Genomic DNA, 13,274 nt, shown 5'->3' with positions numbered 1-13,274 from the left:
CTGTGACCGGGGTGAGACGCGGGCTCCGGGGGCGAAGGGGCGTGATTGGGGCGTGGCTGGGGGCGTGGCCAACCCAGCCGAGGTTATAAAGGGGACTCGGGCGGCGCCCATCCCTCAGTCAAGATGGCGGCGCTGAGGGCGGCGGGGGCGGCGCTGCTGCGGCCCCGGCCCGGGCCGGCCCCAGCCGCGCTGGGCTACCACAAGAAGGTGAGGGGCGAGCGGAACACGGGAAGGGGCGGGGGGGGGCGTGGGGTGGCCCTCGCTGACGCTTTATCTTGGCAGGTGGTGGATCACTACGAGAACCCGCGCAACGTCGGCTCCCTGGACCGCAATGCCAAGAACGTGGGCACCGGCCTGGTGGGCGCCCCGGCCTGCGGCGATGTCATGAAGCTGCAGGTGACCTTGGGAACTTGCTGGCACCTGGGTGGGGTCACATGGGGCTGTTGCGAGGGTGAAACTTGCCCGTGTCCCCTCAGGGGACAGCATGGGCTTCCCTCACGCCCGCCCTGCCGGTGCCCTGTGCCCGAGGCAGGGCCAGTCCCGCTACCCGGGGCCCCTGGTGGAGGGACCTGGCTGAGCTGAACCGGGCGCTAAAGTGTCCCCAAAATGCTCCCGCAGGTGGAAGTGGACGAGAACGGCAGGATTGTGGATGCCCGCTTCAAAACCTTCGGCTGCGGCTCGGCCATCGCCTCCAGCTCGCTGGCCACGGAGTGGGTCAAAGGGAAAACGGTGAGGGAGCTCTGGGAAAGCTTCACAGCTTCCCACGCACCCGTGTTCTCTGTTGGGATCGCGTAGGAAGTGCTCTCCAGGGAATCCCTGCACTGCTTCGTGCTGTAGAAGTGACTGCCAGCAGTGTCAGGGCTTCAGTTGTAGGGCAATAATTGTTTTTTTACAACAACCATCAGAGAATCCAATTAAGGTTGGAAAAGCCCTCTAAGAACATCAAGTCCAACCGTTCCCCCCGCACTGCCGGGTCTGCCACTAACCATGTCCCCAGGTGCCACATCCACATTGTTTTTGGACGATTCCAGGGACAGTGATTCCACCACGGAGCTATGTGGTGTCTTATGCAATGAGCATAACGAGGCTGAGGGCAGAAATTTTAATTATAGAGAGCCTTTAGATCATTTAGATTGGTTTTTCTGCCAGCAGTAAATGCCCCTCAGTGTTGTGATAGAGGATCAGCAGGCTTGGAGCAGCCCAGGATGGGGACAGTCTGTGACACTGATACGTCAGTCAGACATTCCTTAATTCCCACATCTCTCAGTGCCCTGGGCAGCTGGGATCATCTCCCCTGTGGCTTCTGCTGGCTCTGGAGCATTAAACCTTCTTAGCAAACACAAACAACAGGGCCCATGACCACCTCTGCCTGTGTTTCAGGTTGACGAAGCGCTGAAAATCAAGAACACAGATATTGCCAAGGAACTCTGCCTTCCCCCTGTCAAACTGCACTGCTCCAGTAAGTAAAAACCCTGCATCTCAGGTACTCTAGGAACAGCACAGATGCTTCTGTATGCTGTTTTCCAAACAGTTTCTTGTTCAGATTTCAGGGGTAATTCCAGACTTTTCAGATCTCTTCAGTATTTTGGAGCCCGTGGCTCAGTAGGCTGAAAACAAATGCTCAGATTCTGAATGTATTATTATCTGAAGTTGTATTACATGAATTCAGCATTATAGGAATTCAGTATTTTAGGAATTCCGTTCAGCTTCTACTCCTAAGATCAATCTGTGCTTGCTTGTCTTGTTTGCTCACTGCTGCCTGCTTTTCTTTCTACCTCATCTTACATCCTAAAAGCCCTTGAATTGTCCTTAAAATCCTCTTTATTTTTCCCTTTGCAGTGCTGGCTGAAGACGCCATCAAGGCTGCCTTGGCTGATTACAAACTGAAGCAGGATTCGAGCAAAGAATCCGACAAAAAAGCCGACAATGCCTGAACTGCTTGCACAGCTTCCCCTCCTCCCTCCTCCTCCTCACTCTGCAGTGCAATTCCCGAGCTGTAGTAGGACCCTGTGCACTACTCAAGCTGTAAGATACGCACAAGTTACGCACAACGTGTCCCTGTGGTGTCCAGCCACTCCGTAGTGCTCACAACGGCCAGGATGGGCTCCTGTCCCCTTGGGAATGCCGTGGGAAGACTCTGCTCCAGAGACACAACCCCGCTGTCTGGTACTGGAAGGGCTGCACTTTTTTTGGGGTTTTTTTTTTTGGGAAGATGTCTAGTTTTGCCTAATACTTTATGGAATTTAGTGGGAAGTGTTGCCTTGGTGTGGATGTGTGTGTGGGAGCTGTGGGGCCGCCCTTGGCTCCTGCGGGGTTGATTTCACAATCCGGGGGCAAATTCCCGCTCTCGGAATTCTTTGCAGGTGCCAAAGGGAAAAGTGGCCAGGAAACACTGGTGGTTTCTGCTTCCATCCTGTCACCACTTAGTTTTTGAAGCTCCTGTTTGAGGCACAGCCTGAATTTTGGGGTGTTTTCCCTAAGAATTCCACTTCACACTCACCAGGTGCTCTGTTACAGCTGTAAATCCTGGGCTAGAGGAGGGTATCCCTGCCCAAGGAAGGGGTTTGCAACTGGATGAGCTTTAAGGTCCCTTCCAACCCAAACCACTCCAGGATTCTCTAAAATGCACCCTCAGACTGGAACCCCGGTGGGGGATAGCAGAGTTGGAATGCTCTGAAGGGGAGCTCCCACAGTTCCTCTTTTGCGGGGAAATATTTCCAAACCAAGCAGACAACACATGGGAAAACTTCACCTTTTTACCTTCCAACCCCCCCCACAAGACACCTCACTTCCCATTTTTCATACTGAGGGCATTGTTAAACACTTAAAACCACATTTAAAGAAATAATTGTCTCATTCTGCTGCATCTGGGCACAGTATTTGTAATTTTTAACGCAGAGGTCCCACGTTGCTGCTGAGTTTGTCACTCACAAGGTCCCTCTTGTGGTTCCTCAGCTCCTGGCACCCTCCAGCAGTGAGGAACGTGCGCCTCTCTCTCATGGAACAATCCTGCTATTTCCCAGTTTAAAAAAAAAAAAAGTCAGGGAAACTTCACACACCCACATCTGCTTCGGGGCAGAATCAGCTCTTTGTGGTGGCACGTTCTTCCAAAGGGAAGCTTGTCCTGAGGCAGGGATGTGATGGGATAAAACACAGGGATACAGGAGGTTGCAAGGATACAGGGATGTGCTGCTTTTGAGGCAGAACAGCCTCTCCCACCTTCCAGGTTTCCCTGCTGTTCCCACTGGAGCAGCTGCACCCCAGTGCCGTGGCTGAGTCGCCCACAGCCCCCCCTTTGCCCCCCCCGCCCACAGCTGTGGGTACAAGATAAAGGTTTCCTGGAAGTGGCATGTGATGTGCTGATCTGAGGATTGATAACACCCTCCCCAGGGCTCCCCTGCCCCTGGAGCCCAATCCAGCAGTGCCCCTGGAGGAGCACAGGGACACGGGGACTGTCCCCTGGCCACCCCACGGCTGCAGAGACACACGGGAGAGGAGCTGTGCAGAGGAAGTGTTTATTTCTAGCTGAAAGGGTTTAGGAAATGAGGCAAAAATCCAGCTGGGCTCTGGGGTGAAAGAAGGAAAGGAGAGTCCTTGTCCCTAAATCCTCATCCCTCCTCCCCTCGGCTGGCCATGGGCAAAGCTGCCCCATGTCCTACACACCTCCAGCCCTGGTCCCATCCCTCTTCCCAGAGGGACACAGCTCCCAGCCAGGCACCGGGCAGGGACCAGGCTGCTGCTGATTATTAAAATCACGTTTGGGAGGAAGCTGGTGGCACACTGGGGGCAGGGCTGGAGCTGGGGGGATGCACTACCCCAGTGCTTGGGGTGGGAGAAGCCCCTTGGGCAGCAGGAGTGGCGCTGACAGCATTCCAGCACTGGGGAAAACCACCAGCTGGCAAATCCCCCCCATGAGCATCCCATCAGCACGAGGTCAGGGGAGGGAATGGGATCTTCATCGGGGCTCCCTTGAGCCACCACGTACGTACAGAGCCTCGTCCACCATGTCCGTCGTGTGTCCCGAGCCAGCAGCTCCTCAGGCTTGCCCAGGACCGTGTCCCTGCCTCAGATTCCAGAGGGGGCCTGGGAGCCATCCTGGGATGCATCAGGGGTCTCCTTGCCTCCTGCGCTCGCCTCTTCCTCCGCACCGGGATTTTGGGCAGGGGGCTTGGGTTGCTCATCCCCCACCTTCTTCCTTCCTTCCTTCTCTTCCTCCTCCTCCTCCTCCTCCTCCTGAGGGGAATTGTGCTCATCCCGGGCCCCATTGGCCAGCGGTGCCTTGGGGGGGGATTTGAGGTTCTGGGCAGCAGCCAGGATGTCCGCCTGGAGCTGCCGGCTGCCATCCAGCGGCTCCTCCGCGCCGGCCTCGGGCGCTTTCTCGGGCACCTCGCTGAACGCCCGTGCTCCCCCCGACTTGTCCCGCTCATCCACGTATTTTTTCTTGGGAAAGGAGGAGGGATAGTAGGCGGAGGCCTTGTGCTTCTGCCGGACGATGACGGCAGCGCAGATGATGAAGAGGAGGACGAAGGACAGTGAGCCCACCACCACCACCAGCAGCAGGTACTCCTTGAAGAAGTCCACCAGCCCGTCCAGCACACCCGGCGCCGAGCTGTTGGTCACCGTGGTCCCCGGCGCGTCCCCCACCGTGGGGCTGATCCGGGGGGTCACGGGCTGGGCGGGCAGCGTGGCCGACGCCTCGTCCCCGTCCCCGCTGCCCGCGGGCTCCGGCAGCACCGGGCGGTGCCGCGGGGCTGCCGCCTGTGCCGGGGCCACCGCCAGCAGCACCAAGAGCAGCAACCACGCACCCATGGCCGAGCCCGTTCCCGGGATTCGTGCAGGGGACCTGTGGGATGCAGAGGGGAGGGGGACACGTTAATACCCCGACAGAGCGAGCCCCCCAAGCCCTTCCCCAGGCCAGCCCCCACCCGCCTGAGTTTCCTTATGGAAGTAGAAAGGCAGCTCCGGTTTTCTTGCCCCGACAGAGCGAGGGGCTCCGTTTGTTTTCCAAGGGCGCAGCTGGAAGCCAGCTGGGTGGGATTGCTCAAGTCCAGGGGACCGGGGCTGCTGCCAGCACCCGGCTCCAGACAACGGTCATTTGGCTGATTAGAGAATTCCTGAAAAATGGAGGTTTGCAGTGGAAACTTTGACACAGGGAATGCTACAAAGGGGCCGGGCCTGGTGCAAGAGGCATTTCCCAACCGCCCGTCCCAGACCGTTAATTCCCAGCTGGAGCACGGCTAAAAATAGGTTGGGGCAGGATTTCACCCCAGTGCCACCATGGTGGTTGAGTGAAGCTGGGAAGGGGTGCAGGATAAAGGGGCAGCCCCAGAGCTGGGGTGCAGGGAATGGGGGTCCCAGGGGTCCTTGGCTGCCTGAGTGTCCCTGGTGAAGGGGGGAAGGTCGGCTCCGTCCCCGTGCCGTGCTCCTTGCCTGGATGGGCCGGATCTGCCCCGTTCCACAGCCCACAGTGTGCTGTAGGATATGGGACACGCGCTTCCCACCCCGGAGCGATGACCGGGGTGAACCCCTGGGCAGGCTCTGCACCCCACGGGATTTGGGAGCGGGACGTGACCGTCCCCACCACGTCGCGAGACATTCCCGAGGGACATCAACGCGTGCCACGCCACGTAACGCCATCGAGCCGTTCCCAGGGCTCTTCCCCTCCACACAGCTCCGTGGGGAGGTCTCAGGAAACAGCTCCCCAGGTCCATCAGCAGGGACCCCCCCATGACAATTCCCCAACCTCAGGCTCCCCAAATCCCAACCCACATCCCATTTTCCCCCCGAACAAACCCAAGCCAGCAGCTCTGCAGACCGGGAGGGACTCCAGCAGCAGGATTTGGCTTCCAGGCTCTTTCCCGGCTGCACAATCTGGTTTCCATTAATCCAGAGCAAACAAACGGCAGCAGAGGTGGGAGGTGGCCCTGGACCCCCGACCCTTCCGGGCACTGCTGCGGCTGTGGGGTCACAGCACTGACCAGCACTGGGAGAATGAAGGGCTTGGGGGGCTGGGATGAGCCCCTTCATCCTCCCCTTCACCACAGACAGGGGCCCCTCGGTGCGAAAGGGGTCCCAGGATGGGGACGGCATCAATTCCTCGGCAGCCATCGGAGCTGAGGAGCAGCTGCGGCCATGGAGGGGCTGAGCAAAGCCCAAAGCAGTGCCAAGAGCAGGGCCCGGCACCGTGGGCATTACCAGCCCTCCAACCCCATCCCAACCCCATTCCAGCCCCATCCCCGAACCCACAGCTCGTCCCCAGCTCCGCTTCCCTCTGCTTCCCAAGCGCTCCAGAAATTCACGATTTCGGTGTTGTCCAGACGCGGCACGCTCCGATTCCTGCCTGGGAATGCAGCCATGTGGCCGACTCCATCCCGTGTCCCTCCGTGGGGACATTGCCCAGCCCTCAGCGCAGCACCCCTGGCTGTGGGACAGCCTGTGCCCTGCTCCAGAGCCACCCCAAGATCGGGGAGCAGCCTGGCACACCCAGTGGGATCCTCACCTTGCCCGCAGCCGGCGGGAGGGAGCCGGGAAGACGGGATCTGTCCCACACACCTCGAGCCCCTTTCTGCTGCCTGCTGGGATGGAGCCTCCTCCTTCTCCCTCTTCTCCTCCTCCTTCTCCTCCTCCTCCTGCGTCGCAGCCCGGGACCAGCTTGTTCTCATTAGGGCCGGGATGGGGAGGGGGTGTGGGAGGCCAGGGAAGGGCAGGCAGCCCTCAGCCCCCTCCCAGATGAACTCCAGCTGGGGCTGAGGGTGTTTCCTGGTTTATCCCGTCAGCAAAGGAGCCCTGATGCCCCCCATCATCAGCCTCAGAAGGGGCCACATTTTGGGGTGCAAGTGGGGATGGGGTCACACAGGGTGTTGTTGCAAAGATGTTTTTATCCACGAACGTGGGGGTAAAGCCCCATCCGAGGGTCCAAGGGGGGCAGTGAGGGATGTGAGCTCAGTGCCCTGGCATTATTGAGGCAGTGGGGCAAACGTGGCTTGGGACCACCCCCCCCCTAATTTCAGGAGAACATTTCCTAAACATCCCAGCCTGGAAAGGCTCTGGCCTGGGCACCTCTGCCTTGGGCTCCAGGCTCCAGGCAGGGATCCCCCTGGTTCCCCAGACAAACACAGCAGCTGCTCAGATCCTCGGGTCCTGGTCTCCAGTTTGGGGATCTGGGGGCATTGCTTGGCCCCCCCCAAGCTCTGTCTCCCCCCGCCCTGGTCCCCTCGGCCTGGCCTGAGGTTGCTCAAGAGGCTGCAGCCACTGTGTGACCTCATCCTGTTGCTATTTTCCTCTGCTCCTCCCTGGGGACCTGCCAGACCCCCCAAAAAGCCATGGCCAGCGCCGGGGGACCGTGACCCCTGCGGGGTGGGGGGCGAGGGATTCTGTCCCCCCGACGGAGGGGAGCTGGCGCCGCTGGGGTTTCTCCGGCGTCGCCGCCGGCGTTGCGGCTCCCCGAAATAAAGGCCCCGTCCGTCTGGCTGCCCCGGCGGCTCGCAGCAGCTGCTGGGGCGGCTTTTCCTGGCCTTAAGTGCTCAGTGATGAAATCCTAGAGGGGAAGGGGGAAAGGCGAGGGGAGGCCGGGGGTGAGGGCTGCCTGGAGGAGTTCCAGCAGCATCCGGCCCTGCTCCTGCAGCCCAGGTGGGGATGGGACTGAGATTCCCCCCCTACACCCAGCGATGCCGGAGTTGAGCTCAATCTCCTTGTCCAGGGTCCCCTTTCCACCCTACCCAGGGTCTGCATCCCACATCATCCAGAGTCCCCATCGCTGCTCATCCCGCCCTAGCCAGGATCCTCATCCTGCTTTGCCCAGAGTCTCCATCCCTCCTGGTCCAGGATCTGCATCCCACCCTACCCACGGTTCCCACCCTTCATTGCTCAGAGTCCCCATCCCTCTCTGCCCAGGATTCCTATGTCCCTCGCCCAAGATCCCCATCCCTCCCTGCCCAGTGTCCCCACCCTCGCAGCCGGGATCCCCGTCCCAGTTCCCGGTGCCAGCTCCCACCGGCCATTACGATGCCGTTTTTGCCTGCGGCCGGGCTGTCCCGGCCCCTGGGAGCTGGGCAGGGCGGGGACCGCCCGGCCCCGCCGTGTAATTTGGGGCAGCAGGAACGCAGGGCTGCTCAGGGCTGGGCTGGGCAGCACAGCCCGCCCGGGGAACCGCCAATTTGAGGCATTTCAGCCCTGCTCTGCTTCTAATTTGCTTCCCTGGGCTGCGCTTTGCTGTGCCAGCAAAATACCCGGAGGGGACCCGTCCTGCAGAGCTGCACGAGGCGTGTGGAGCTCCATGTGCAGCGTCGTGCATGGGATTGTGCCACCCATGGCTCCGTGTCACCCACCCACAGCCCGGTGCCACCCCACCGCACGCTGCCCTCCCGCTGCCGGGCGGGATCCCTGCGGACCCTGCTGTGACACCGCGCCGGCTTCCCGTGAATTCCCGCGCCGTGAGCTGGGCGATGGCAGCCCTACAGGACCTGCCGACTGCGCCAAATAGGGCAATTCCCGGCTCCTGGCTGCCGGCTCCCGCTCCGGCGGTGGAGGAAAGTTTATCCTCGCTGGGCTCCTGCTGGAGAGCGGCCGGCACAGGGCTGGGAGAGCAGGAGCAATCCCTGGGATCTGCACCCATCCAGTTCCTCGGGACACACCGGCCTCATCCTCACCGAGGGCAGAGGCCGGCTCAGCCGCTGCGGGGTGAAGCCAGAAGATGGGAGCATCCCTCTTCCCCCGTGACTGCTTTGGCTGGCAGGGCGCTGGCGTGGGGACACAGTGGGACAGAGCAGGGTGGCACGAGCAGGGAGCCCGTGGCCAGGGTGTGGGGACCGGCCATGGCCACTGGCTGTGGGTCCCCTGGCCCGGCTGACTCACCCATAAACATTTACATTCACAGCCGTAGCGGGGCCGTGCAGCTGCCAGGATCCAGATGGAAAATATCCCAAGCACAGCGTGAATGTAAACAGGCAGCAGGGCCGGGATGCAGGTGAATGACCACGCTGGCTATTCCCCCCAGACAGACACCCCAGAGTGGCCCTCGAGGAGGCTGCAAGCTTGGGGATGAGGGGAAGGGGATATGGGCATGTGGGAATTGGGATGTGGGAATGCTGAATCTGGCAGGGCAAGGGGTGGGGACAGAGAGATGGGGACTTTGAGCCTGGTCACAGCAAGGATGGGGATGTGGGGATGGGGAGCCTGGGTGGAGCAAGAATGGAAAAATGGGGACACCGAGCCTGACAGGACAGGGCCAGTCCTGGGCCATTTCTGCTCCTCCAGGGAAGGGATCACTCGGTGGCCTGAGGGGTGACTGACACCTGCCTGAGCGGGTGAAATGGTGGGACCTTCATTGGCCTCTCACGGATTTGTTCTCCCTTCCCTCCCAGCCCCAGCCAGGCAAGGACAGCCGGGGCCAGCGCTGCCGGACGATGCCGATACCCTGCGGCCACCGTTCGCCCCCGGGGCTGAGCATCTGACAGGCGGCAGCAGCAGCTCCGGAGGCGTCCCCGCCTCGCAGCGGCGACCGCAGGCAGGAACACGTTGTGCCACTCGTCCTGTCCCCGTCCCCCGGCGTTTCCGCCCCGTCCCCGCCGACCTTCCAGCTCCCACGAGGCCGAGCCCACGCGGGAAGGAGGTCTCGGGGGCTGCGGTCCCGTCCCCAAGGTCCCGGGGTCTGGTCCCTGCAGCGGGTTTCGTTTCTGCGCCCCCAGGGGGGCTGAGGGGGAGGATGGAGAAGCGAAATTTTGGCAGCAGGATGTGGGCAGGCGGCGGGGCAGGGAGTGGGCTGCCAGGAAGAGACCACCATGTCCGGGTAACGCTTTAATGGGATGGGCCTGACCTGGCCGCGGGAGACAAGCTCCGTCACACTGGTCCAAGCTAAAACACCGGGGAACGCCCGTGGCTCCATCGGGAGCAGCGCTGCGGGATGCAGGAGCCATCCCTGGGGCTCAGGAGTGCTCCGGCAGGAAGCTACTGAGAGTCAGGTTGTCTCCATCGGGCTCGGGGCTGCCGTCGGGCACCAGCAGCTTGTGCCGCCGGGCCGGGACAGGCCGGGGGCCGGCGGCCGCCTCGGCGTCGGGCAGGAGCGAGGAGATGCAAACCATCTCGGTGCGGCTGAGCTGGCGCTGCCCCGTCCGCGCCCGCCGCCACAGCAGTGCCCCCAGCACCCCCGTGCACACCAGGAAGGTGGCGGCCACCAGCCCCAGCAGCAGGATGGCCAGCAGGCACTTGCTCATCACCCCGCTGGGCTCCCAGGGCACCGTGGTGCCCGCCGGCGTCGTGTCCCAAGGGGCCGGGAGGGTCGGTGCAGGCGGAGCTCCGGATTTCTTGGGTTTCCTGTGGCCCGTGGTGGTGAGGACAAAGGCTGGGGGGGCTGTTGAGCGCAGCCCCGAGGAAGAGCTGCTGTTCAGGCCATCCGTGGCTGTCCCCTCTTCGATGGGTGACGTGAGCCAGCTGGGGGTGGTGGTGGCGATGCTCTTTTGGGGTGCTGACGGTGGGCCAGGCTCCGAGGCCGGCAGCAGATCGGGATCAGGGGAATCGGTCTCATCCATGGACTCAGCCGTGGTTGGCATGAGTGCCTTGGTGCTGGGTGCTGGTGGTGGGGCAGAGCTCAGGAGCAGGTCGGGATCAGGGGGATCTGTCTCATCCATGGGATCAGCTGTGGTGGGCACTAGAGGCACCCGGAGCAGGGCGGTGCTGGCGCTGGGCGCTGCTGGTGACACAGAGTCCTCCAGTAAGTTGGGAGAAGGGGAATCTGTCTCATCAGGCTCGGCCATGGTGGACACTGCAAGCACCTGGGGCAGGCTGGTGTTGGTGCTGGGCACTGGTGCTGCAGGGCTCAGGAGCAGCTCAGGCTCGGGGGAATCATCCATGGGATCGGCTGTGGTTGGCACCCGGAGCAGGCTGGCCTTGCTGCCGGGTGCTGGTGGTGGCACAGAGCCACCGTCGCTCTTGTCACTGCTGATCACCGTGGTGGCACTGGGCTCCTGCCCACTGTCATCCCTCTTCCCACGGGAGAGGGGCAGGGGCTTGGCTGTCCCCCAGACCCACTGCCCTCCCTGGGGCAGCCCCGGCAGCTCAGCCTCACACGCCTGCAGGGGGATCAGCAGCAGCAGCAGCACGGCCCGGCACAGCGCCATGGGACCTGCAGGGGACAGAAAGGGCGGGTGGCATCGGAGTCCTGCTCCCCATGGGAGGATGCTGAGTGTGGAACTGCCCCAATGTGGGATCGCACTCCAGCCAAGGATCCTTCTCCCCTCCTGGAGAGGGGCCCTCGGGTTTGGGGGGATGGAAGATGCGCCCAGCGACCTCCTCCTGCTACAGCCCCCACCTGCGGGAGATCGGTTCCGCTCCAGGGACAAGTTTTGATAAGGAAGTGGAACGTCTGGAAATGGGAAATCAGCCGCGATGGAGGTGGCTGCTGCGGGTCGGGGCAGTTGCGGGATGAGTCTCCATGTGGAAATGAAACCACAGGGATGTCACCCACGTTTGGACAGACCCCGCCCGGGTGCCCGTCCTCCCCCTCCACCCACTGGGCTGGCACAGGGTTCCAGGGCTGAGGCCACCATGAGCCTGCGCCTCCGTGCTGGAGCAGGAGAGGCAAATCCACCCCAAACTCACGCCAAACCCCCCCATTCCATCTGTCCATCACCAATTCCCCCCGCCTCGGCAGCCGCCGTGGGCGGAAGCCACCGAGGTCCCTGCAGATCGGCACCCAACAGCATCCAGACACGGCTCAATGCTCCGAGCATCCCCAGGAGGCTCCCACATCCCCAAAGCACCCACCAGCCTCCCAAAAACCCCAGGGAGCAGCACGGAGCGCGGCACCCTCAGGGACCCCGAGCACCCCCTTTGCACTCAGAGCATCCCCGGGGCCGAGCCCCGCTCCAGCCGCTCCCCACCAGGGCTCACCTGTGCTGATGGAAGCGGCGGGATCCCGACTGCAGGATCCACCGGCGAGGGCCTGGCACGGGGGGCGAGGGCAGCCCTGGCACCGGCACCCGCGGGGCGTCGTGGGCCACCCTCCGCCTGCACCTCCCGCCGGGCGGGGAAGGGAGGGAGCGCGGAAGGGCGGCTGCGGTTTCGAGAGCCCGTGGGGGAAGGACGTCACGCCGACAGTGGGGCCACCGAGGGCTGGGGGCTGCGGGCACCCCCCGGGGAGGGTGGCAGGGGATGGGCTACACCCCAAAGAGGGGCCTCTTGCCCTGGTGGGAGCCCCCGGCTCGGCCCCACCGGCGGCCCCGCGGAGCTGCTGCGCGCCGGGGCTGGCGTCGCCCCGAAAGCAGAAGTGACGGCGAACCTGGTGCTGCCACCCCCGGGCACGGTGTGGGCATGGCCAGGGAGGGGGGAACGGTGCCCTGAGGTACCTCAGCACCGGGAAACGCCCCGGCATGCGGGAAGAAGGAGGAGGGTGAGGCCCTGACTTGATGTTTTGCACAGCCCTTGTGCCGGGCTCCTTCTCTCTGCACCATCCCCAGGATGCTCGCAGGGGCTCCCGGGGGGCTGCTGGGTGTTGTCCTGGGTGTTGTCCCTGGCATTGGCACGACAGGAAACCCCTCGCCCCAACCGCAGGCTCCGGGCGGGAGGCGCAGCCGCAGCCGCAGGAAGGTGCTGCAAGAGGCACATCCGCAGGAACGGGCTCGGGGTGCCAACAACCCCCCGCCCCCGGAAACCCCAGCCCGTCCCTGCTCCGAAACACCTGGCCAGGGGGCTGGAAGAGGGAAGAAATGCGGCTCAGGTCTGTGGGATGAGCATCCCTGGGATGGATCCATGGTGCCCAGGGAGCGTTGCCTCTCTGGGAGCATCCCTGCCCGGCTTTGGGGTGTGCCCAGGTCGGGGTGTTCCGGAGGTGGTTGTGCAACAGCCCCTGAAATGCCGCAGCCCTGAGAAAGCTCAAACCTGGGTGGAGTAAGTGATGCTGTTTCCAGCCCAGGCTCTGTGTCATTCCAGACTTCCCGCTCCCTGGAAGCAAGTTTCACCTGGGAAGAGCAGGAGCCCCTCCAGCTCCAGGGCAGTTCCCAAGCAGCGCTGTTCCTTCCTGGGAACACATCACCCCCACCCACCCCGAGACCCCCCAGCCCGTCTGTGCCATCACATCCCACATCCAGCCAAACTCTTGGGTTCATCACTGGGAATCACCAGGAGGATTCCATGTGCGACCCCAGGGATGGGCCCTGGCTCTCCTGGGACAAGAGCAGAGAGTCCCCCCAAGGACCCCCTCAGCCACAACCCCTCCACTGAAGTGTCCAGCATTCAAGATCCCGGTTATCAATCACACCTGGAATGCCGAGGGCGGGCGC

At 62.6% G+C, this 13,274-nt stretch overlaps 3 protein-coding genes across 3 annotated transcripts; 1 reads left to right on the top strand and 2 right to left on the bottom strand.

The window, feature by feature from the left end:
• The first annotated feature begins 98 nt into the window (after window positions 1-98).
• ISCU (iron-sulfur cluster assembly enzyme) lies at window positions 99-2,866 on the top strand. Its single transcript, XM_032127633.1, has 5 exons — window positions 99-207; window positions 283-396; window positions 619-729; window positions 1,381-1,459; window positions 1,840-2,866. Exons 1-5 carry the CDS (start codon window positions 124-126, stop codon window positions 1,932-1,934), a joined length of 483 nt encoding a protein of 160 aa, XP_031983524.1. The 5' UTR covers window positions 99-123; the 3' UTR covers window positions 1,935-2,866.
• Window positions 2,867-3,499: 633 nt separating this feature from the next.
• Window positions 3,500-6,186, bottom strand: TMEM119 (transmembrane protein 119). Its single transcript, XM_032127627.1, has 3 exons — window positions 5,794-6,186; window positions 4,930-5,114; window positions 3,500-4,843 (listed from the first exon to the last, which is right to left on the bottom strand). Exons 1-3 carry the CDS (start codon window positions 6,106-6,108, stop codon window positions 4,066-4,068), a joined length of 1,278 nt encoding a protein of 425 aa, XP_031983518.1. The 5' UTR covers window positions 6,109-6,186; the 3' UTR covers window positions 3,500-4,065.
• Window positions 6,187-9,780: 3,594 nt separating this feature from the next.
• On the bottom strand, window positions 9,781-12,239 carry SELPLG (selectin P ligand). Its single transcript, XM_032127615.1, has 2 exons — window positions 11,887-12,239; window positions 9,781-11,119 (listed from the first exon to the last, which is right to left on the bottom strand). Exon 2 carries the CDS (start codon window positions 11,112-11,114, stop codon window positions 9,924-9,926), a length of 1,191 nt encoding a protein of 396 aa, XP_031983506.1. The 5' UTR covers window positions 11,115-11,119; window positions 11,887-12,239; the 3' UTR covers window positions 9,781-9,923.
• Between the last annotated feature and the right edge of the window lie 1,035 nt (window positions 12,240-13,274).

The sequence above is a fragment of the Corvus moneduloides genome, chromosome 18 (genome assembly GCF_009650955.1).
Source record: "Corvus moneduloides isolate bCorMon1 chromosome 18, bCorMon1.pri, whole genome shotgun sequence".
Taxonomy (NCBI): Eukaryota; Metazoa; Chordata; class Aves; order Passeriformes; family Corvidae; genus Corvus; species Corvus moneduloides.
Note: the sequence above shows the minus strand (reverse complement) of the source record. Positions and strands in the feature narration are given on the sequence as shown.